Raw genomic sequence first — 24500 nt, forward strand, 5'->3', positions numbered from 1 at the left:
GCAGGTAGGGGACAGGCTCCTTGTTGAGGGCTTTAGAGCTGGTCTCTGTTTTGAAAATTCCCTCTTTTTGTTCTCTCCTTTGCAGCGGCCCTTCTCAGCATCCCTGGCTTTGTTGAGCGGCTTTGCAAGCTTGCAACTCGAAAGGTGTCAGAGTCAACAGGCACGGCTAGCTTCCTTCAGGAGTTGGAGGAATGGTACACGTGGCTAGACAATGCTTTGGTGCTGGATGCCCTGATGCGAGTGGCTAATGAGGAGTCTGAGCACAATCAAGGTACTTGGAGTGGGGGTGGGAGGTCTTCTATTATGTGGGGAGCTTTCTCTTAGGCTCCTGGAGCCATTCTTGACCTCTTTTCCGAGGAGAATTAATTGAAATTTGCTCAAAGTAGAATTTTCCTCAGGGAAGTCCTAGATCATAACTATTAAGACACTTTTGAAAGCTAGTGACTAGCCTCTTTAAATTTGCTCACAGTGGACCTGATGGCAGGGAGAAGGGACTAGCTGGATCCAATAACCAGGGCATTCTTAGGAACTCACAGAGTCCTTTCCATGTCTCTTCTTCATACTCCATGATTCTTTGGTGTTCTCTCTGTTCTGATGAGAAGACTGCCTAATAAATGAGTAGACTCCGAGTTTCAGCAGTAGCTTCCTGGTGAAGGACTCTGGCCTATCTTGGGTCATATGTTCAATGGTGAAGCATTTGACTCTGGCCAGCAGGATGGGGTCAGGTTGTACAAACCCAGGAATTCTCACTGTAATCATGCAGGTAAAAGTGAAAGGAGGAGTTCTAGTTCCAGGATGGCAGTGTATGGAGCTCTGTGGACCTGCTCCCCATTGCAACTGTAAACAAAACCTATAAAAAACAACAAAGGCCATTCATGTATATGTGGAAGTTGTTCTGAGAGCACAGCAAATGAGGAAACATTTCTTCAAGGAAATCTGCTAAAACTCAGAACAGTGAGTGTCTTTGACATTTGAAGTTTTGCTTGTTGGGAGTTCCACTCTGAGCTGGTGTGGCCAGAGACACAACCTTCAACAGGGGACACAATTCCCAAACAAGGAATATTGTATCTCACTGTTGAAGGGGAGGAGGGCAGACCACCAGCTTTTCTCATTCCTTCCAACTCCAAGTTGAAGAAGCTAAATTCTTGATGAGTATACCCTTACAGGTCATGGGCTCCCTGCCTCAACTTTATTGAGGTATAATTGATTTATAATACTCTGTATAGCATGTTGATTTGATGCATTTATATATTGCAAAATGATACCATCATAGCATTAGCTAACACCTCCATCCTATCACATACATACTTCTTTTTTGTGGTGAGAACGTTAAAGATCTACTTTATTAGCATCATTCAGATATTAATCCCCATGATGTACATTAGATCCCCAGAACTTATTAATCTTATAACTGGAAGTTTGTACCTTTTGACCACTATCTTCCTAATTCTCCCAACTTCTGATAACCAGCATTCTGTTTCTCTGAGTTTGACTTCTTTAGATTCCACATAGAAGTGATCTTATGCAGTATTTGTCTCTCTCTTTCTGACTCTGTTTAATTCACTTATTCCACATAATGCCAGCAGCTCCTTTCTTCTGACTACCTTTGTACTACACTGAGTACAGAAGCTGTGCCCTACCCTGGCAAGCAAGAGTTCTATGACCCTACTGCCTTTGCACCAACTCAGGTGTAGGAGAGAGCTTCCATGTAAGGAGAGGCAAGCCAAAAAGACTGAGTCTGCTGACCCTGCTTAGAGTAGTGGCACCAAAACTTTGCCAGGAGGAGAAGTGTAATGGGTGAGAGCAGAAGGTAGGGAAGTTCAGACCTAAGGGTATTCTCGAAAACAATGTAGATTTTGGTGGTAAGCAAATAAAAGGAGACTGTTAGCTCTTAAGTAAGAACAAGCAGCTAGGCGCCTGGGTGGCTCAGTCTGTTAAGTGTCCAGCTCCTTGATTTTGGCTCAGGTCTTGATCTTAGTTCAGGTCTTGATCTCAGGGTTCATTTGTGCTTGGGGTTCTCTCTCTCTCTCTCTCTTTCTCTCTCTCTCTCTCTCTCTTTCCTTCTCTCTCTCTGTCCCTCTTTCACTTGAGGGCACACACCCTCTTCCTTTCTCTCTCTCAAAAATAAATAATATTTAAAAAAAAAAAAAGTAAACCATAGGCTGGGTAGTTTACCAGTAAGAATCAGGAAAACAGCTAAGCAGAGCTCCTTTGAGAGCAAAACCAACGTCAGTCTCAGAAACTACCTTGGCCCAGTTTTAATTAGATTAGACTTTGGAGCACTTTATTATGCGCCAGGGCATTGTCAAAAACAGTAGAGCATTCAGCCAGCAATTAGTGGAATCTGACAGCTGGATTTCATACCAGATGAGGCAGAAATCTTAACAGAGCGGCCAGGGAAAGAGCCAGAAAGAGCCCTGGATAAACACTGTCACCCAGGGAAATTGTAAACATCCCCACGTCTGCACTCCCCTGAGGAAAAAACACCAGGGACCTCTCTAGTCCATGGAGAAATAGACTTTGCTGAAATAGTCTAGACAAGTCACTGAACAAATGAACAAAAGAATAACAAGCCCTGAAAGGGAGGAAGGGGAACCAGTATCCACAATTGCCGTATTTACCTAAAATGTCAGTTTAACAAAATTTATGAGCTATGCAAAGCAAGTATGGCCCATATACAGGAGAAAACAGGCAACAGAAATATGAGAGAGCCCACATATCAGATTTAACAGAGACCTCAAAGCACCCATCATAAGGATGGTCAAAGACTAAAGGAAGCTATGCCTAAAGAAGTAGAAGAAGCTAAAGAGGCTATGGTGACAGTACGATGTCAAATAATATCAGTAAAGAGGAGATACAGAAGGAACCAAATGGAAGTTCTGCGGTTTAAAATTGTAAATAACTGGAAGGAAGAATTCACTGAAAGAAGGAAGAAGAATATTCAAAGACGTAGTAGCTGAAAACTTCACAAATTTAAAAGCATTAATCTACACATCTGAGAGACTCAAAGAACTGCAAGTAGCATAAGTTCAAAGAGATTCACACCCACACACATCATAATAGAAATGCTGAAAGACAAAGAGAAAATCTTGAAAATGGCAAGAGAAAAACAAGCCCTTGTGTTCAGTGTCTCTTAAGATTAATAGCTGACTTCTCGGAAATAATAGAGGTCAGAAGGCAGTGGGATGACCTAAGGGCTGAAAGGAGAAAAGTCAGCAGCAAAACTTTCAGAAACAGAGGTGAAATAAAGACCTTGCTAGATAAACAAAAACTTAGAGAATTCATTACTAAAAGATCTGCCTTATGAGAAATACCAGAGGAAGTTCTTCAGGCGGAAAGCAGGTGACCTCAGGCAGTAATGTAAATCTATACAGAACAACAAAGAGGACTACTAAAGGTAATTAGAGGATCATAAAATGACAATGTAAGTGCGTATTTCTTCTCCTTAACTAATTTAAAAAGCAGTTGTGTAAAACCATATATTTATAATTACATTGTTGAATCTGTAACATACAGAAATGTAATATATTTGACAGTAGCAGCACAAAGAAACTGTGGGACCAAATTTTGTGGGAACTTGGATGGGACCAAAGTTGTATTGCAATAAGGAAATTATACCAGATAGTAACTTGAATCGACAGGAATCCATGAAGAGAATGAAAGTGGTAAATAAGAGGGTCAGTATACAAACCCTACTAATATTTACTTGCTCTCCTTTCTTTCCTTAGCTTCTTTAACAGACATGAAATTATATAAGGTAATAATTACAGCAGTGTATTATATAACAGTATGTGCAGTGTGTTGTACAATATATTGTTGGTTAGCATATGTAGATGTAGTATATATAAAACTAATAGCACAAAAACAGGAGAGGGAGTAGAGCTATCTAGGAGCTATGGAATTAGTATAAACCTGAAAAGATTCTGTCAAGTTAAGATGTATATGGTTAACCCTATAGCAACTGGAAAGAAAGTAACTTTAAAAATAGAGAAAGTCATTAAAGAAATTAGGATGTTATACCAGAAGCTGTTCACTTACTACAAAAGAATTACAGGAGAAATAAAGCAATTTAAAAAACACATGAGATACGTAGAAAACAAAAAGTAAAAAAGCAGAAGTAAATCCAACTATGTCGTTAATAACCTTAAATATAAATATGGTAAAACAATTTATTCAAAAAACAGATTGTCATAGTGGAATGTAAGAAAAGATCCAAATGAATGTAGACTATAAGGAGGCTTACTTTCTATTGAAAGATAGAAATAGGTTGAAGGTAAAGGATAGAAGAAGATGCATACTGCAAAAAGCAACCTTAAGAAAGCTGGAGTGGCTATACCAGAAGAGACTTGAAAACAAAACATGTTATCAGAGATTTTAAAAAGGACATTTTATAATAATAAGAGGGTGAATCTGTTAAGATATAACAGTTATAAATATATCTAACAACAGAGCCAAAAAGTAAATAAAAACTAATAGATTTGAAGAGAGAAATAAGCAGTAGACTTGAATATCCCACTTTGTTGGGTTTTTTTTTGTTTTGTTTTTGTTTTTTTTTTTTCAGAAAAGCACTTTTAGTATTTAATGAACCTCCCTCCATGTGGCTTCAAGCTACCAGGACACAGGCTCCCCCAACACCCTTAATCTTCTCCTCAGCTCTTCTACTGAAGAATTTGGCCTTCACGATGACAGGCTGTTTGGGAAGCTTTCCCTTTCCCAAAACTTTGTAGTAGCCCAGTCACACCACATCAATGATAGGAGCAGCTCCAGTCTTGTTTTTGGCAGCATTTACCCGTGTCTGCTCACTGACCAAGGTCCACAGTTTATCAAGGTTGACAGTTGGGCAGAAGCTCTGGTTCCTTTTTAAGTGGTAATGCCTCATACCAACTTTTCCAAAGTAACCTGGATGGTATTTGTCAAAGTTGATCCTGTGGTGATGCATGCCACCAGCATTACCCCGACCCCCTGGGTGCTTCCGGTGCTTCCTGATACGGCCGTGACCATGGCTCACGTGGCCCCGAAGTTTCCGGGTCTTCCTCAATCTGGATCGCATGTCCGCGACCCAGAAGAAAGAGGGAGGCCTTGAATATCCCACTTTGAATAATATAGAAAACAACTATACAGAAGATCAAGAAGGAAATAGAGGACTTGAACAACACGCTAAACCAGCTAGACTTAGGGTGGCTGGGTGGCTCAGTTGGGTGAGCATCTGACTCTTGATCTCAGCTCAGGTCTTGATCTCAGGGTTGTGAGTTTAAACCCCACGTTGGGCTCCACCCTGGGCATGGCGTCTACTTAAAAAACAAATGAGTGCATGGGTGGCTCAGTTGGTTAAGTGTCCAACTTAAGCTCAAGTCATGATCTCGTGGTTCGTGAGTTTGAGCCCCGCATCAGACTCTGTGCTGACAGCCCAGAGCATGGAGCCTGCTTCAGATTCTGGGTCTTCCTCTCTCTCTCTGCCCCTCCCCTGCTCGTGCTCTTGTCTCTTTCTCTCTCAAAAATAATAAATAAACATTAAAAAAATTTTTTAAACAAACTAAACTTACTAAATACATATAGAATACCACCAAACAACTGCAGAATATACATTCTTTTCACACACATATGGAACATTCATCAGGGTAGACCAAATGCTAGGCCATCTAAAAAAGCCTCAGTAAAGTTGAAAGGATTAAGATTGTACAAACCATGTATTTCAATCACAATGAAGTAATAGTAGAAATCAGATCATAGAAACATGGAAATTAAGTAATATATTTCTAAATAACCAATGGTTTAGGGACAGAATCACAAAATTAAAAGATATTTTGAGGGGTGCCCAAGTGGCTCAGTCAGTTAAGCATCCGATTTTGGATCACATCATGATCTCACAGTTCGTGGGTTTGAGCCCTGCGTTGGGCTCTGTGCTGACAGCCAGCTCAGAGCCTGGGGCCTGTTTCAGATTCTGTGTCTCCCTCTCTCTCTGACCTTCACCTGCTCACGCTGTCTCTCTCTCTCTCTCTCAGAAATAAATAAAACATTAAAAAAAATTTTTCAAAGGTATTTTGAGATGAGGAAAAATGAGGACACAACATACTGACCTTAAGGAATACAGCTAATGCATGCAAAAGGGAGAAATGTATAGCTATAAATCCCTACATTTAAAAAAAACTCAAAAAATAAAATCCCCAATCAGTAACTTAATTTTTCTCCTTAAGTCATTGAAAAAGGAAAAGGCAAGCTATTTTCTCAAAGCAAGCAGATGGAAAGAAATAATAGAATTGGAATAGAAATTAATGGAATAGAGAATAGAAAAATAATAGAGAAAATCTACAAAACCAGAAGTTGGTTCTTTGAAAAGGTCAACGAAATTAACCTTTAGCGTCACTGATCAAGGAAGAAAAAAAGATTATATTCCAGCTACTAAAACCAGCAATGAAAGAGGGTACATGACATGTACAAAGATAAAAAGGACTCTGAGGAAATACTGTACACAACTGTATGCCAACAAATTAGACAGCCTAGATGAAATGGACAGATGATAAGAAAGACAAAAACTCCTGCAGCTGAGGAGAAATAGAAAATCTGAGCAGACCTATGAAAGTAAAGAGATTGAATTAATAATGGAAAAGCTACCCCCCAAAAGAAGCCCTGGCCTACATGGCTATACTGATGAATTATACCAGCCATTTAAATAAGAACACCAATAAGTCACAGACTTCCACAGAATAGAAGAAGAAGAAACACTTCCCAACATACCAGGTTATAATTAACCTGCTACCTAAACCAAAGATCTACAAGGAAATTACAGACCAATATCTCTCATGAATATAAATGTAAAAATCCTCAAGAAAATACTAGCAAACCAAATTTAGCAACATATGAGGATCATACACCTGACCGAGTGTATATACATGACTAGGTAGGATTTATGCAGAGTTGATTCAGTATATGAAAATCAATTGATGTACACACTGTGTCAGTAGAAGAAAGAAAAAAGTGTACATGATCATTTCAGTAGATGCAGAAAAGCAGACAAAATCCAACAGCCCTTCATAATAAAAACATTCAAATTGGGAAGAAAAAGGAACAGTCTCAGCCAATTAAAGGGCATCTTAAACCCACAGCCCGCCTACTTCATGCCCAAAGACTGAAAGCTGCTCCCGCACTAAGGTCAGGCACAGGCACAAGACAAAGACGACTGCCGCTGCTGCTTCAGCTCAGCATTGCTTTGGAGGTTCTAGGTGAGAAAGACAGAAAGCGTTCAGATTAGAAGGAAGTTAAGCTGTCTTCACAGATCTTGTATATAGAAAAACCAAGGAATCCAGTAAAAAGCAAAAACAAAAACCCACTACACTAGTAAGTGAGTTCAACAGAGTTTCAGAATATAAGGTCAATATACAAAATTCAATTGTTTCTATACAGTAGCAATGAACAAACCAAAATTAAGAAAAGAATTTCATTTACAAGAGCATCAAAAAGAATGCAACACTTAGGGATAAATTTAAAAAGAAATGCAAAACTTCTCTGAAAATTACAAAACATTTTTATTATTGTGAAAGAGGACCTAAATAAACATAAAGCTATCTCGTGTTCATGGATTGGAAGACTCCGTATGATTAAGGTAGCAGTACTCCACGTGCCGAGATGTGTCAAAATCCCAGCTGGCTTCTTTGCAGAAATGGATTGGCTGCAAAGCAGATATCTAATAAGGGACTTGAATTTAGAATTTGTAAAGAACTCCTACACTCAATGATAAAAAGACAACACATTTTGAAATATGGGCTAAGGATCTAAAGACCCATTTCTCCAAAGCAGATATACAGATAGCCATTAAACATGAAAAGATACTCAATATCATTAACCATCAGGAAATGCAAATCCAAACCACAATCAGATACTACTTCATACTGTTAGGATGTTTATTATCAAAAAGACATGATAGCAAGTGTTGGCAAGGATGTGGAGAAATCAGAACCCTCATTCTCTGTTGGTAGGCATGTAAAATAGTGCAGTCACTTTGGAAAACAGTCTGGCCCTTTTCAAACGGTTCCTCAAAAGGCTAAACAGGGTTACCATATGACCCAGAAATTCTAGTCCTACTTATATACCCAGGAGAAATGAAAATATGTTTACATAAAAACTTACACGTGAATATGTGTAGCTGCAGATTTATGATAACCAAAGTATGGAAACAACCCAAATGTCCATCAGCTGGACATAAGTGGATAACAGAATGTGGTATATTCATACAGTAGAATATTATTCAGCAATTTAAAAAATGAAATACCGATACGTGCTGCAACCTGAATGAATCTTGAAAACACTGTGTGGAGTAGAAGAAGCCAGGCACAAAAAAGCCAAATATTTTATAATTCCATTTGTATGAAATGTCTTAAACAGGTAATTCCATCGAGACAGAAAGTACTTTAGTGGATGCCTTGGGATGAGGGGTTTGGTGGCAAAGAGGAGTGACTGCTAGTGAGAATAGGACTTCTTTTTGGGGTGATGAAAATGCTTTAAAATCAGTTATGATGTGTGCACAACTCTGAATATGCTAAAAACCACTGGATTGTACTTTCACATAGGTGAATTGTATGTTAAATTATAGCTCAAAGCTGTTTTAGGAAAAAAAAAAAAAGAATGAGTATGCCCTAGAGTGCAGTGTAGACCAGTGGAGGGTAGCGACCCTTTGAATCAGGGCTGAAGAGATTGGAAGGAAGCACAAACCTCTCAAACTAGTTTGCCCATGCTCATCCTTGAAAATTAACCTTGTTGCTGAGCTCTGGGCATTGCTTTAAGAACTGCCTTTCTCGAAAATACCCCAGAGACTTTCTTGTCAGGCCCGTGCAGACCAGGCACCAAAGATTGACAGTGCCTTGGGGAAGCATCTGAACTGCCTGTGTTTCTTCTTCCCAGATATTTATTACTGAGGAGGGCTTGTCAGATATTTATTACTGAGGAGGGCTTGTGTGGCATTCGCTATGCCTGCCCTTCCCTTAAGCGTCCTGTCTCACAGTTGCCCTCAAGCCCCCTGAGCTAGGTGATGAGGACTCTGAGGCTGTCCAGGCCACGCGGCAAGTGTGCAGCAGAGGCAGAGTCTACACCATAGCTCTCCAGATTGTCTCCGCGAATCAGCTGACTCTTAAACTGTTCTGGGACCTTGGCCAGTGTCCCAGCATGGAAATTGAGTAATTATGATTTTCCTCCCAACATGTACGAAAATGAATGTTTCCTGAGGTAGAGTTTTTCTCAGTTCGGTTTTCTCCCATAAATTTTTCTTAAGTCTTTGCCCACTGCTACTTTAGTGGCAATTAAGAGCTTGCAGATAGGGACACCTGGGTGCCTCAGTTGGTTGAGCGTCCAATTCTTGATTTCAGGTCAGGCCATGAGCTTACGGTTTGTGGGACTGAGCCCTGTGTCAGGCTCCATGCTGTGAGTATGGAGCCTTCTTGGGATCCTCTTTCCTCTCTCTGCCCCTCCTCCTGGTCGCTGGCTTGCTCTCTCTCTTGCTCTCTTTTTCAAAATAAATAAATAAACATTTAAAATTTTTTAATTTAAAAAAACCTTGCAGATTAAGAAGAAAAAAAGCTAGTAGCAAGCAAGCATTAGCAGAAAAACTCATTTTCTATTTAATATATACTCACGTTACTTATTCATGTGGCAGGCTTTGTTTTCAGCACTTTGCATATATTAAATGCTTTTCATTTTTGCAATGTTGGTAAGAGATAGGTACTGTTGCTGTTACCTCAGTTTTATAGGTGAGGATGGATACTGAAGCTTAGCGACATCTACCAGCTTACCCAAGGCCACCCAGCTGGTGAACAGTAGAGCTGGGACATATGCAGCAGGCTGGCTTGGGGTCTGTGCTCTCAACACCTGTGCCATGCTGCCTTTGAGTCTTGCTTCACTCAACAACTGGTCATCTCCCAGGGTTGTGATTTTTTATTTGTGACACGATATGGCTGTAAAAAATAGTTTCATGTCAGGAGGGCAGAATAACTTGGGCTTTGTATCATGATATCACCTTGCAGAAGTCCCCATACTTTTGCATGCACCTTACCCAAATATTATTTGATAACCACTGTTCTGTACCGTAGAGTTTTTCTGGCCCTTTGCCAAAGGCCTCTAGGGTAGCAGTTCCAGTGGGAGCTTGGAAGCACCTTAGTAGTGACTCATTCATCCTTTCACATTAAACATGAGGAAAACTGAGGGGAAGTAAACCCTAAGGTCTCTTTACCCTGACCAGTACTCTTAAAATAATAGGGACCTACGGAAGGCTTCCCAAGAACCAGGTGCTAGGCTTTTCTTGTGTTCTCATTCATCCTGCATAGTCCCCCTAGCCATCCACAGTAGCACTCCTGTCACTTCCCTTCTATAAGGTAGTCTGAGGCCTAGTATGGAGGTGACTTGACCAGTGTCATACGGCCAGCAGGTTAAAACTCCAGAGCCCTCAGCCTTCAGCACTTTGTTTCTAGCCCCTTCCCATGAGTACACTTCGCTGTGACCTGCATGACTCATTGAGACTTTCTTATTAACTGGGAAGTAGAATAAATGTTTTGGTTTACCTACAGCCCAAAATACAATGCCTGGCACATACTGTGTCCCAGAAATATTACTTAGATGCTGCCATTGTTACTAACAATGAAATTGGGTAAAATGGAAGTCTGCTAGTAAGCAGTATGTTCATCTGTATCACTAACAGCAATTGTGATGCCCAATCTGCCTTGGAAAGTTGAACCTTAGAAAACTTTAGATGGTTCTTTGCATGTCAGGAGAAAAGAAATCTTGGAAAAGGATCCCTCTCAGTCTTTTAGCAGTGCCTCCTTGTAGAATCTAGACAGAGGAACCAAGTACTTAGAGTCATTTGTGAAGAGAGAGTTTGGCACAATTTGCTGCTAGCTCACTGTCTAGGCACTTGGGTGTGGGACACTCTCTGATGGTGACAGGAAAGAAGAGTATCAGGAAGGGATGGATCTTGTTGCCGCATTGGCTGTGTCAGAGCATTTTCACTGTGTTAGTCTGAGATACAGTGTAGCTGCAGAGTCGATTTGTTTTTAAGTATAATTGATATACAACATATTATTTTCAGGCGTTCACCATGATGATTTGATACTTGTACATAGTGCAGAATAATCACTGCAATAAGTCTAGCTCACATCTGTCACCATACATACAGAACTTCTTTTCTTATGATGTGCAGAGTCAGTTTTTCTGCTTTTAAGCTTGCCTGGCTCCTGTGGGCCCGGAGGAGTTTTGTGGGTTTCAGAGTCTCTGTCATGGGCTCAGGGGCCAGTCTAATGACGCTGTTACCTCAAGTCTGTCCAGAGCAGGTTTGAGGGGCAGAAACATGTTTCCTCACAAGCAGTGACTTGAACTGTCTCTCCCGGTGGCTGTCTCAGCCTCCATTGTGTTTCCTCCTCCAGGGGCTTCTGAGGAGACTGGCCTGCCTCACACTTCCACCAGGACCCAACTGCCTCAGTCAATGAAGATCATGCATGAGATCATGTACAAACTGGAAGTGCTCTATGTTCTCTGCGTGCTGCTGATGGGGCGTCAGCGAAACCAGGTGGGCCTCTCCCCCACGTCTCCAAAAAGCGCTTTCTGAGCACTTATGGGGCATTAAGTACTCCATTAGGCCATCTCTCCAGCCCAGCAAAGTGCAGGGGTCGTTCTCTTCATCTCTGTTTTACATATCAGGAAACCAGTCTCATTCCAGAGTCTTCAGTCTTTCCACCATACTTTGCTGTGGGCAGCATTTCTGGGCAGAGCATCAGTGCCCAGGGCAGAAGCTGGTAGCTTGGCCATGTTACCTGACCTTGTTAATGTGAAGAGTAAAGGGTCTTTGTGGCAGGACGACTGCCCTGTAGACGCACTGGAGGAGTTGCCAATTCGATGGGGGCTCAAGGAGGTGGGCCAGAGCCCGGAGCTGTGTCCAGTTACAAACACTAGGCAGCTGTTAGGGCTCCACATGTGCTGGGGTTGAAGGAGCAAGAGCCCATAACCTACAGAGGGAGGAAGAGAGCTCTGGAAGTAAGTAGCACTCCTCTTCAGGGTAGATGAGAAGTAGCCCTCTCCTGCTGACTAATCATTGCCCTGTGGTTGAAAAAAAGGTGGGCAGTTGGCAGAGGGTGCTCAACAATCCTTAAGCTCCTTTTTGAGTCAGACACTGGACCATCACCTTAGCTCCATGCAAGATAGGTGCAGTTATCTCCATCTCACAGGTGAGGAGCAATTTTGGATAGGGTAGCCGGAGAGAAGACTCACTGCAAAGAGGACATCCAACATAACAGTGTCCTCAAGAAGGTGAGGGGGCCATGCATGCCAACCCCCGAGGCAGCCTACCAGGTAGAGGGAGCAAGTCCTGAGGTGTGAGTGTGCCCGGTGGGTTGGTGGAACAGTAGGGAAGCCAGGGCATGGATTGGAATGAGCAGCTAGGGGAGGGGTGACGAGCACGCAGAGGCCAGACCGCATCTGGCTTTCACAGGCCATTTTCAGGACGTGAGTGTTTACTCTGAGTGACTGGGAGGTTACCCCCTCTGGCAACCATGTGAAAGAGATGATAGTGGCTGGGACCAAGCATGTTGGTGGAGGGGAGTGGTGAGAAGTGCTTGCATTCTGGATATATTCTGAAGGTAGAACAGGTAGAATTTGCTGATAGTTTGGATGTGGGCATGAAAGAGGGATTAAGGGTGACTTCTTTGACTACTTCTAGGGTTTTTGGCCCAAGCAGGTGGGAGGTTGGATTGACCATTTATTGAGATGGTCAAGACCGTGGGTTAGGAGTTGGGGGAGAGGATTGGAGGTGTAGGGAGACAGGCAGGGAATTCAGTTTGAACAAGATAGGTTTGAGGTTTCTCTCAGAATTGGCACCTGGATTACCCACACCTGGAGTTAGGGCAGAGGTCAGGCCTGGGGTTAGAACCTTGGAGGTTGTCAGCATGCGGCTCATATTTAAAACCAGGACCTTGGCAGGCAGAGAAGGACAAATATCATATGTTTGCACGTATAGGAGGATTAGGAGGAACTTAACTGAGGAACAAGGGGGAGAAGAAGGGGAGAAATGGTGGGGGAAAGGGAGAGAGGCAAACCATGAGAGACGCTTGAATGCTGACAAAAACTGAGGACTGATGGATGTGGGGGGGGGGGGGGAGGGGGGGATGGGCATGGAGGAGGGCACTTGTGGGGATGAGCACTGGGTGTTATGTGGAAACTAATTTGACAATAAACTATTTGTAAAAAAAAAAAAAAAAAGTTAGAATTACCATATTATCCAGTAATCCCACTACTGAGTATTTGCCCAAAGAAGACAAAAACACTAATTCAAAAAGATATGTGAACCCGTATGCTTATTGCAGCATTATTTACAATAGTCAAAGTGTGGAAGCAGCCCAAGCGTCCTTTGATGGATGGATGGAGAAGATGTGGTGTAGATATACACAAGAGAATATTTCTCAGTCATAAAACGAATGAAATCTTGCCATTTCCAACAGCATGGATGGAGCTAGAGAGTATTATGCTAAGTGAAAGAAGTCAGTCAGAGAAAGTGCCATATGATTTCATTCATATGTGGAATTTAAGAAACAAAATGAAGAAAAAAAGAGACAAACCCAAAAAACAAACAAACCCAGACTCTTAACTATAGAGAACAATCAGATGGTTACTTGAGGGGAGATGAGTGGGGGGATGGGTGATATAGGTGAAGCAGATTAAAAGTACATTTATCATGATGAGCACTGAGTAATGTACAGAACTGAACCACTATACTGTACACTTTAATATAACAGTATGTTAACTATAAAAAAAAAAAAAAAACCAGGACCTTGGATAAGGCGCCACCCTGACCTCCATGGCATTGAAGCTCCTTCCTTCAATATGGAATACATTTGTTAAAAAAATATTGTGTCACTGTGCCCTACATGTGTTCAGTGCTTTTACCTTTTTTCAGTTACTCATATTTGAATTTTCAGGTAATTGGTAAGTTATAAAACAAGTGGTGCCTGCCTCTCCCCTCACTTGATACTTGAAAAAACCAGGGTACAAAAAGGGCTATGCTCTCAGGTTCCACGAATCAGTAGATCCATCTGCTTTCTGTCCCCCATGACCATTCCCTGCTTCCTGAGCCTTCCTGTTACCAAGTCTTTATGAATCAGTCATTGGTTTCTCTGGCTAACCTGTATGATTACCGCCGCTGCTGCGTTGGAGGCACCACAGGCTGGCCTCAGGATCCTGCCCACCTGAGAACCAGTGTTCTGCTGGCACATCCTCATGAGCACAGTCAGCACTGACTATGTTCCTGCTGCATGCCGGTGCCATGGGGATGTGGATCCACAGACCTCACCGAGGCTGGGACACAAGGAAAAGGGATTCCCTGGTCCAGCCTCCCAGAAGGTCCCTCCTTAGAGTGGCCTTCTTGTTGTGCGTTCAGGCCAAGTTCTCCGACCAGTCTTCGCTTAATTGAAATCACTAGACTGGAAACTCTACCCAGATGTCCTGAGTTCCAGTTCTCCAGTGCTCATGTAAACAGTCAATACAGCACTTCCTGTAAAGTCAGGCCCTGCACTTGGGCCACATTACCTCACTGAATCCTTTCAGTGGCTTCACTAGCCCTCATTTTCCATCAGGGGACTCAGGTTCAAAGAAGAACGTTGCCCAGAGTCACAGCTTTGTCCAATTCTGGCCGGGGCACCTGGGTGGCTCAGTCGGTTAAGCATCTGACTTTGCCTCAGGTCATCATTCACCGTTCGTGGATCTGAACCCCGTGTTGGGCTCTATGTTGACAACTTGGAGCCTAGAGCCTGCTTCGGAGTCTGTCTCCTCCTCTTTCTGCCCCTCCCCCGCACGCACGCATGCAGTCTCAAAAATAAACATTTTTAAACAAACAAATAAATAAAACACACCTGTGGTAGACCTGAAGGGCAGGCTTTAGGATCAGAGCAGTTGAGTTAGGCTGCATTTCCACCACTGCCTTGGCCCATCTGTCCTGCTCTGCTTCCCCTTCCTCCTTGTAGAATGAGAATTAATAAGCACTGGTCCTGTACTGAGGACTTTACATACATTTTCTGGTTTTGTCCTTACAAGAGCCCTAAGAAGAAGTAATAATAGCTTTGTTTTAGGTAAATATATATAGGCAAATAATTCACATAGTTCTATATTAAAATGTGTAAGGATCAATGAAGCCTTTCTCCTCACTGATCCTTCTTCCATGAAGTTCTTCCATGAAGCATCTAATTTTACCAGTTATTCATGTATCCTTTTAGAGACATTTTATGCTTATAAAAGCAAATATATTCCTCTCATTATTTTTAACACAGTGAGTTATATAGCATGTACATATTTGCTTTTTTAATATTGTATCTTAGTAAATGCTCAATTCACTACGTGTGAAAGACCTGGCTCTTTCTTCTGGGACCTTATATCCCACTGAATGGATATGCCATAGTTTACGCAACTAATGACCCACTGATGGGAAGTATAGGTTATATCTGTTTTTTTGGTATTGCAAATAATGCTGCCATTCTTTAGTGAGCAACTTTATGCATTTGTCATTTAGTACATGGATCTGAGAACAAATCCCTAAAAGTAGAATTGCTGGTCAAAGGGAAGACGCATTTGTAGATTTTAGAGATCTCACTGAAATGACCTTCTGCAGGCAGTTCAGCAAATGCCCTCTTACCAGTAGTGAGTGAGCATGCCTGAAGCCCAGCTCACCAGCACAGTATTATAAAACTTTGTTCTTTGCTAACCTGAAAAAGTGAAAAATTGGTTGTGATTTGAATTTCTCTTAATATTATAAGTAAGGGTAGACACTTGCCATATATTGAAGAATGTCTTGTATTTTCCTGTCTATAACCTTTGCCCATTTTTTTCTGTAAGGTTGGTCTTTTTACTTAAGAGATTTGTAGGATTCCTTACAGAGGAAATTAGTTTTTTGCCTGTGATTTGAGATTGCCAGTATGGTCTCCATTTTCCTATTTGTCTTACAGCTTGGCTTATGAATTTTGCCACAGAGAATTTTTAAAGGTTTATATGGTTAAATTTAACGTTTTTCTCTCTTTGGACTTTTAGGTATACTTAATATACTTAATATTTTAGAAAATATCTTTCTCGATGTGTGGTCATTTAAAAAAATCTTTGCATAGATTTTTCTAGGATATTTAGGGTTTACATTTTTTAAATATGTTTATCTTGTCTCTAGTTGAAATCTGTCCTACTCTGAAGCATGAGGGGTATTTGTATTTTAATGATATGAGGAGGAAACAAACTAAGAACAAACAAATTAAGAAATTTGATTAAGGTTACCATGTTCGAGTGTGTTGGGGCTGCTTGTCAAACCCAGGGCTCTCTGAATCCAAAACTCATGTTCTTAAAAGAGGACCCACCATACCGTGTGACCTCAGGAGTATTGTGGGGATCTGTGCAGAGTGCAAAAGTATGTCTGTGTATAGTGTGAGTGTGGAGAGGGGTGGCTACATGAGGTATTTTCTTTAAATCTCAACAGTCCCTACTGACTGTTGCTTTCTCTGTCCTCAAAGATGGTTTTGTAGGTGCCGAGCAGGAGACTTTGATGGGTCTTCACAGCATGCTTGTGGTAATGCTTTTCTGCTTTCCTGCCCCATCCAGGTTCACAGAATGATTGCAGAGTTCAAGCTGATCCCCGGGCTCAATAATTTGTTCGATAAGCTGATTTGGAGGAAGCATTCAGCATCTGCCCTTGTCCTTCACGGTCACAACCAGAACTGTGACTGTAGCCCGGTGAGCTGGGGACACGGCAACAGATGGGCTTTACTTGCCAGGAGTAGTTGTTTCCAGAACTGCTGATGACCCTTTGTAGTCTCATTTTTTTTTTTTTTTTTTTTTGAAAGAATAGAAATAAAGTCCTAGTCTGTATCATCCCTTAAGTGGAAGCTGCCTTGGAGAAGGGTGTGACCGCACCCCTCCACCTGTGCCGAAATCCCTTCTGAGGCCCTCTGTCAGCTTTCTCATTCACACCTCTGGGACAGGGCACTCCCTTTCCTCCAGGCAGGGCGCCTCTTACCTCACAACAGGCTTCCCCTTGTTCTATATGCGACCCCACAGTATTGCACATCCGCTGGTAGTAGTTTTGCCCTCTGAGACCATGCAGCATCAATGATCTGTGATCAGAAAGGGCTTTAGGGTACTTTTTTTTTTTTAAAAGGGTCAAAGGCTCACGTCTTCCTGGTCTCTTTTATGGTGCACTGGAGAGAGCACTGACTTGGGAGTCAGGAGGCCTCTGTGCCTCCCAGCTTGCTGGGAGAGCTTGAATGAGTCGCTCAGTTTCTGAGCCTGTTTTTTGCAGAAGGAATGTCACACTCCCTTGCCCGCTGTCCTTGTGGGCCATGTGGAGGCTTGGTCACCAGTATCAGGAGGACAGTGCTCTGGGACTTTGAAGTGCCACATGGCCATCGGTGCCTTAGGCTCTCCCTGGTCTCTGTGCCATGTTCTGGGGACTTCCCACAGTGTCTGACCTTCCAGCTTACTGTTCTTCTCTAGCCTTGTCCGATTTGCCTCTCAGCCCATCCATCCGAGTTTTTAATTTTATGTAAATATATTCTGCATTTTGACACATCTGGTCCTTTGTCAAAAGCAACGTGGTCTTTAATCATTATGTTAATATTCGTTACTTGTAACGTACTTTTTTTATGGTCTTGGATTACTCATGGGATGCTAATACTTGCATTTGAATCTTCATATTCCCCTCAGGGTGGAATGTGGCCTCGTGTTCTGGAATGTAGCCTTACCTCTGGAAGTATTTCTTCAGAGCACTTGCTTTTGTCTGCCAGGTTCTTTATGAGTAAGGCCACAGGGCAAGTTTTCATGTTGAGTGCCTCGGCCCTGGTAGTGTGAACCCAGATTCCTCTTCTGGGGAGCTCCCCTTCACCACCAGCAGCACCCTGGCGGAAACAGGCGTCTTTGCCAGCTCCCTGGGCTGATATGTGGGATTTTTCTAACCCTTCTTTCACCAAATGTACATGCTTCCCAGAACTTTATATGGGTGCAGGGTTCTGTCTAGTCTCTGTAGGGCATTAAACCCAAGCCCTGGCATGAGTAAATGCCATTCCCACTTCTCCATCCCACCCGGGGCTGCTGACCATCCGCTCTTGTGCTCACTGCTCTGAATGCAGTCCTTTCTTCATTTCCGATTCCTATGGATTTTCCTTTCTTATGAAGTTAGCCTCACGTTTAAAAGAATTTCGGTTATTTTTTTATCCAAGGTGTAGGTGGCAGCGGAGGCGGGCGGTAGCAGGAAGGGTCTGCAGCAGCTTGATCTCTTATTGGCCAGTTGTGGAAGTCTGCAAAGGGTTTCCGACTACAGAAAAGCGCTCATTTTGTGTGAGGACAGAGGCTCAGAGAAGCAAAGCGACACATCCAGGCTCTTACCACAATGTTTTGTTTTCTTTGGGAACATTGTGGTGATGGTTTTAACATCAAGGATACACCTGTGTTTTAGGACATCACCTTGAAGATACAGTTCTTGAGGCTTCTCCAGAGTTTCAGCGATCACCATGAGTAAGTATGAGCTGTCCCTGGAAGGAGAGTTGTTGTACGGGCTTCTCCCCTCTCTTGGACCTTAGCTCAGGAGGACCTTGGAGTTGTGAGGGTGGCTGTCACACAGTTACCACGTGCGGCTGCACTTTGACAATACTGTAATAAGAGCTGCCATTCGTGCAGCCCTAGCTTTGTGCCAGGCCCTGAACCCTCACGGCCACCTGGGAGGGGAGTACAGAGCTGCTGGCCCCTTATTACCCTTGGAGTCAATACATCTCTCAACTGTCTGTCCCTTCAAGCCAGGAATGGACAGCGTGGCTTTTCACAGGGACTTCAGGTGGGCAAAGTAGGCTGAGTATTTGCTTATTGAACAGGTAGAATATTCTTCACCTGCACAGGGAGATGTACCACATCTACCCTCCTTTGTTTCATTTTTCAACCTTCAGTGGAGAATGCACAAGAGAGAAACTCTCTGCTCTAAGGAAAACAGTGCAGGGGGAGGGAAGAATAGCAGCTGACCCCTTGACCTTGGCACTGGGGAGACATTATGGTGGGAGTGGGGTGGGGAGACTTTGTGAGCTGGAACACACAGGCAGTTACCGCTTAGCTCTTGCCTACCACCGGTGTACAAGAAACTGGGCCCGCTGTTGCATAGCTTTTGAGTTTTTCCCCCAAGGGAAGCTAGAAATCAAGATTTATGTGAAAGGTCCTGATTTTAAACATTGACTTAAATTCTTTTGAAATATTGTGTAAGCTACCAGAAAGTGCCTGAGGACAAATGTGGCCAAAGGCCTCCGCTTTGCTACTTCTGTCTGGATCGTGTTGACCATCCTCTTTTCAGAGGCTCTCTGCTTGAAGAACTTAAGTTCAAGGAAGTATGTGAACCCTCTAAAAAATGGCACCAGTATGTTCTAAATGCTTACTTTTTTAAGGAACTGGGTCCCTAACTTTCATCACACTCTTATTAAATCTGAGCACTTGTATGTATTAGGCTCTGGGGAGACAGTGATGAGTTAAATGAGCTATGACCCCTGCTCTCATGAAAGGTATAGTCCTGGAAGGTAGAGGGACATTAATCAGAGAGTCACACCACTGAAGGTACAGTGACAGATGGAGATTGTATTCAGGGGAAAGGAGCATGGTTCTGTGAGAGCACATTTGACAGGGGCCCTGAACTAGCCAGAGCTCTTCGCTGCAGAAGCAGCTTGTCAGTTGATACCTGGAGGGTCGGTAGTGGCAAATTGGGTGAAAAGGAAGAGTGAGAGGCTGAGTGTTCTAGAAGTCACGATGTATGCAGAATCTCCACAGGACAGAGCGCCACGTGTTTAGGAAAGCCAGTGTGGCGGGTAGTGTGAGTGAAGGGGGGCTTGCCCCCACGGTGAGGCTGTGAAGGTGGTTGGTGGCTCAGCCACAGGGCCTTGTCAGTCATGTTTGTGGGCTTGGATTTTATATATTCTAAAGCTTGTGAAATTGTGGGGGCATTTTTGACAGCAGAGTGACCTGGTCAGAGTCCCATTTTCTAAAGATCTCTCCGGGTGCTGTGTGTTCAATCAGTTCCTGGGGGAGACCATTTAGGAAGCTGCTTCTGTCCACATGGCTTGCGTGATGCCAGGCCTAGAGATGAAGGGCGCAGAAGGGAGTGTCTCAGCTGCTTCAGGCCTCTGTGGGAGTTCTGGAATACAGCCAGATTTGAGAAGCAAAATGCTGAGTTTGATTTGGACATCGCTAGGTGCGAAGTGTCTTTGAGAAAGCAAAAGGAAATGTTCAGTGGCAGGGCACCTAGGTGGCTCAGTGCGACTTTAGCTCAGGTCATGATCTTGAGGTTTGTGAGTTGCAGCCCTCTCTGCACATCCCGCATTTGCACGCATGCATACTCTCTCTCTCTCTTTCTCACAAAGAAACATTGTTTAAAAATGTTCAGTGGCAAACAGAAGGCCTGGAGATGCTGAGGAAATGAGCTTTGTTAGTGAATGGAGCAAGGGAGGGAGCCAGGGAGAGTCCCGCCTCAGGGGCAAGTGGTGGCAGGGGAAGGCACCTGGGGGATTCTCCGGTTCTCACCACCAGAGCTGGGCGAGAAGGAAGCTAGCCTGGAGTCCTTTACCCTTCCGAACCCATTTGTTGCAGGAACAAGTACCTGCTTCTCAATAACCAGGAGCTGAACGAACTCAGTGCCATCTCTCTCAAGGCCAACATCCCTGAGGTGGAAGCCGTCCTCAACACTGACAGGTAAGTGGCGTGCAGCTCCAGCCCATAGCCCACCCTTGCTGCCTGCATGCCCCCAGGCTCACAAATGAGTGCCCACAGGTCTAGTACTTGTCCTTTCTTGCTCACATGTATTTCTGATGTCCTGAGGGCTTCTGGGAGTCAGGCACTGTCCTCATGTCCCCTGCATTACCTCCCTGGAGCCACACAGCAGCCCTAGGAGGGAGGTGCCATCCTCATTTCCACTTTACAGAGTGGGGAGCAGGGGCTTAGAGACGTCACCTGCCAAAGGTCACATGTGCTCTGCCCACTTCTTGGTCACTCACCTATGCTGACATGCTTCTTACCCTGTGATAAGTCCCATTAGTTGGGTTATGATCGTGTCACCTTCTGACCAGCAGGGAGGTCACAGGCTCCTGAGGGTCAGGGCAGGGAAGACTGTAACCAGCAACAGAAGTCATAATTCCCAGCCTCCTTTTTTTTTTTTTTTTCCCCTTAAAGCAAGAGGAATCTGTTCAAATAAAATCTTGCACAGTCCATAATGTCTAGAGGGGATAAAAGTAGAGCTGTTCTATTTGAAGAGGGAGTTTAAGGGCTCAGAATCCCTGCCTTGCTTGGCCATCTGTTCCCTGTGATGCAGCCTGAGTCACTTCCTCATCGAATGTCTTGCTTCTTAGCCTAGCAGCAGCCTTCCCGGAGGCACAGGGACTTGTCCAAAGCCAGCTGGAGCTGAACATGGGGCCCAGGGTACTCCCTGTCTCCCCCTATTGGCACAGACTTTGCCCCATCTGGTAGACTGTCATGGCATTTCAAACTTGCTTTGGTGTAATCAGCCCTCCAGCAGTTCTGAGCACTGACTGGGTTTTTCTGGCCTCTGATTACTTGCTAGTGAGTCTGGGAAGGGAAAGCTGGCCTGAGATGTGGTGTGAGTACACTTGGCTATTCAGTTCTACAGTTGCAGGAGTCCTTGAGGTCCTCTGGATCCAGGTAGAGCAGGGAGGCATTCTGCAGGCTTGGCAGACTTTTCCTGGACATTTCCCAGGTTTTTTCACCTACCTAAACCAGCAGAGAGACTCAGCCCCAGAGCCCCAGGATAGCAGTCCCTTGGCCAAGTGGAACTTGGCCCTGTCAGCTTCAGGCCTGCCACTGAGGTACCTGTTTTGTTCAGGAGTTTGGTGTGTGATGGGAAGAGGGGCTTATTAACTCGTCTGCTGCAAGTCATGAAGAAGGAGCCAGCTGAGTCATCTTTCAGGTAGGTCTGGGGACAGGCACCTGCCACTCCTGAAGGGCCCAGGAGCTGAGCGTTTCTCTAGTGATTAGAAATACCTCATGTAGCTACCAGCTTCCACTGTGGATGTCTGACTACCCTCGTGGGGAGGGGGTCTGACTCTGCAGGTATGCGTGAGCTTCTGCTGCATACCAGCAGTATATTTTAGGGACTGACCGAGCTTTCACCAAGCACCTACTCAGTGCTGGTGCTGGACAGGCGGTAGGAAATAGCTGCGGCCCCTGCCCACGAGGGTTCCCTGGGTTGTGGGAAACAAGCGTGTAAAGAAACCTGTTGGAGTGCAGTGTGGAAAGGAACTGAGTCAGGACCTGCCCCAGGGAGCTTGGGAGCAAAGGAAAGCCCCTTAACCAGCTGGGGGCTTGGGGGGTTAGGGGGGCTGTGGACAAGGAGGGCTTCTCAGAGCTCCTCCTGCTTACCTAAGATGAGTCGTGAAGGCTGCAGACAGAAGTAGCGGGTAAGGGAGACATTTGTCAGGGCTGGGTGTGTCAATAGGCTTGTGCCCACATGTGCCCTCTGTCAACTCGGCCTGCCTTGTCCAGTCTTCCCCTCGTTGATCCCGGCTCTACTCCCCTCGGGCCATCTCTTCTCTACACAGCCCATCAGAAGTGAGCTCAGTGGCCCATCTGTACAGATCTGTCAGGTTCCCTCATGCACTCCCAGCCCCTCTTTCCATTGTCCTCCTGAAGGGCCAAAGCTAGAGTGTATTTTCGTATACCACTCACTGTAGCCAGCCTTGTGAACCTGGATCCATCTTTTCTGAGACGTAGCTTCTTCCAGACAGAACCAGATAGATAACTGTTCCCCACTGAGCTGTCAGCTCCATGAGGATAAGGACTCTTGCTATGTCCCCAGTGCCTAGTGTGATGCCTGATACCTAGTAGATGTTCAGGGAATGTCGAATAAATCAAAAGACAGCAAACATCTCCCAGCCCCTTGGTGAATGGAACATGGGCCAGAAGAGGGCAGCCTTAGCCACCTGGGCCAGGGGTCAACATTTTGGTCGCAGGTTTTGGCAAGCCCGGGCTGTGGAGAGTTTCCTCCGAGGGACCACCTCCTATGCAGACCAGATGTTCCTGTTGAAGCGAGGCCTTCTGGAGGTAATGGCCTGGAGGAGCCAGGGTGTGGGGTGTCCCATTCTCCCTTTAGCCTCGTGCATTGCTCTCCTTCCTGAGACCTAGACAGCTGGTCAGGAGCAGAGCAAGTCTCTATTTTGAAATGACAGTGCAGTTGTCCTGGGACTTCCCCTGAGTTTCCAACTGTGGGTTCCTTAGGTGCTTAACAGATGATTGAGGGATCTGGGGGGTAGCCATGGAGGAGTATAAGAGTCTGCAGTTACCCAACAAGGCCTTTTGACCCTGAGGATATTTTGCTGTTGACCGAAAGTCAGTTTCCCTTTATTGTAAAGTGGTCTGCAGAAAAAGCAAAATTTACAAAAGGCAGGGAGCAAAGTGGCCAGAAATATAATTGGTTTTAATAAAAAAAGGGTACAAACAAGAAACTGACCCATGAATTGTTGTAAAATTGATAAGATATTGATCTAAATCAGCATAACTTCAGGAAAATCCAAATGAAAAATGGAAACAGTTTAACTGTTATAGAAAACTTTATTATAAGAGTTAAACTGGCTTTATGTTCCTGATGAAAATTCATTGATTTTAGTGTAAACTTTCTTATTCATAAATATAAACCATGGGGTCAAAATGTGTCCTGTGCCCATAAACTCTTTACTTCACTGACTTGGATGGCCTCAGGGCTCAGGCAGTGGCTGATGTTACATCTGGAGATGGCTTCCCTCGTCTGCCAGCTGGAGTGAGCTGGGCAAGCGAGAGGTCATGACCACACACCTCAACCCACCCCCAGCATCCTGGTGAGGTGTGTCCTGCCTGGCTCTGCCCTTGGAGCTCCCAGCATCCTCAGATGAGAATCTAGACAGGCGAACAAGTTCCATCAGCTGATGGGGATGCTTAAAGCAGACGTCATGTGGTCTGAGCTACGTGCCAGACCCTGGTGGGAGGCAGGCAGCGGGCAGCTTGGATGAGCACAGCTTGGGGGTGGCAGCCACATCTACTTGTTGGCCCCCGGGCTCAGCCACCTTCCTGCCTTCATCCTGTTCTCTCCCACCCCAGCACATCCTGTACTGCATTGTGGACAGCGAGTGCAAGTCAAGGGATGTGCTCCAGAGTTACTTTGATCTTCTGGGAGAGTTGATGAAGTTCAATGTTGATGCATTCAAGAGATTTAATAAATACATCAACACTGATGCAAAGGTAAGATTAACTCAGGCTCCATGGGGTTTGCAGCATCATTCAGAAGTTATCTTAGAGCCCTGGTCCTTCCTAGTCTTCGGGTGCTGGTTTGAAATTGGAGAATACTGGGGAGTCAGTGGGCAGGCTTCAGCGAACGGTCATTCACCCCTGTGCTGTGTTGGTTCTGGGCTGGACCCTGGGTATACAGGGGTGACCGCCTCAGCTGCTTGTAGGCAGGGGTGAAGGTGGCAGTAGGTGGGCTGTGAAAATGGCTCTGA

General features: G+C 44.4%; 2 protein-coding genes across 5 annotated transcripts in view; one reads left to right on the forward strand and one right to left on the reverse strand.

Moving 5' to 3' along the window:
* Positions 1 to 24500, forward strand: part of LOC120242771 (transient receptor potential cation channel subfamily C member 4 associated protein) — a 77626-nt gene that overhangs the window by 41781 nt on the left and 11345 nt on the right. For all 4 annotated transcript variants that reach the window (XR_005531163.1, XR_005531164.1, XM_039248700.1 and 1 more), the window contains exons 8-15: positions 86 to 271; positions 11379 to 11545; positions 16600 to 16731; positions 18449 to 18507; positions 20611 to 20712; positions 21857 to 21940; positions 22983 to 23073; positions 24103 to 24243. Coding sequence is in view for 2 of the 4 variants with exons in the window: in XM_039248700.1 (XP_039104631.1) it covers positions 86 to 271; positions 11379 to 11545; positions 16600 to 16731; positions 18449 to 18507; positions 20611 to 20712; positions 21857 to 21940; positions 22983 to 23073; positions 24103 to 24243 (962 nt within the window). In the remaining 2 variants the exon portion in view is untranslated. The remainder of the gene's footprint in view (positions 1 to 85; positions 272 to 11378; positions 11546 to 16599; positions 16732 to 18448; positions 18508 to 20610; positions 20713 to 21856; positions 21941 to 22982; positions 23074 to 24102; positions 24244 to 24500) is intronic.
* Positions 4561 to 5075, reverse strand: LOC120242772 (60S ribosomal protein L27a-like). The gene is given in 1 exon segment (XM_039248701.1): positions 4561 to 5075. A coding segment is annotated over 1 exon segment (447 nt). The 5' UTR covers positions 5051 to 5075; the 3' UTR covers positions 4561 to 4603.

The sequence above is a fragment of the Hyaena hyaena genome, unplaced genomic scaffold (assembly GCF_003009895.1).
Source record: "Hyaena hyaena isolate Hyena2069 unplaced genomic scaffold, ASM300989v1 scaffold_315, whole genome shotgun sequence".
NCBI lineage: Eukaryota > Metazoa > Chordata > Mammalia > Carnivora > Hyaenidae > Hyaena > Hyaena hyaena.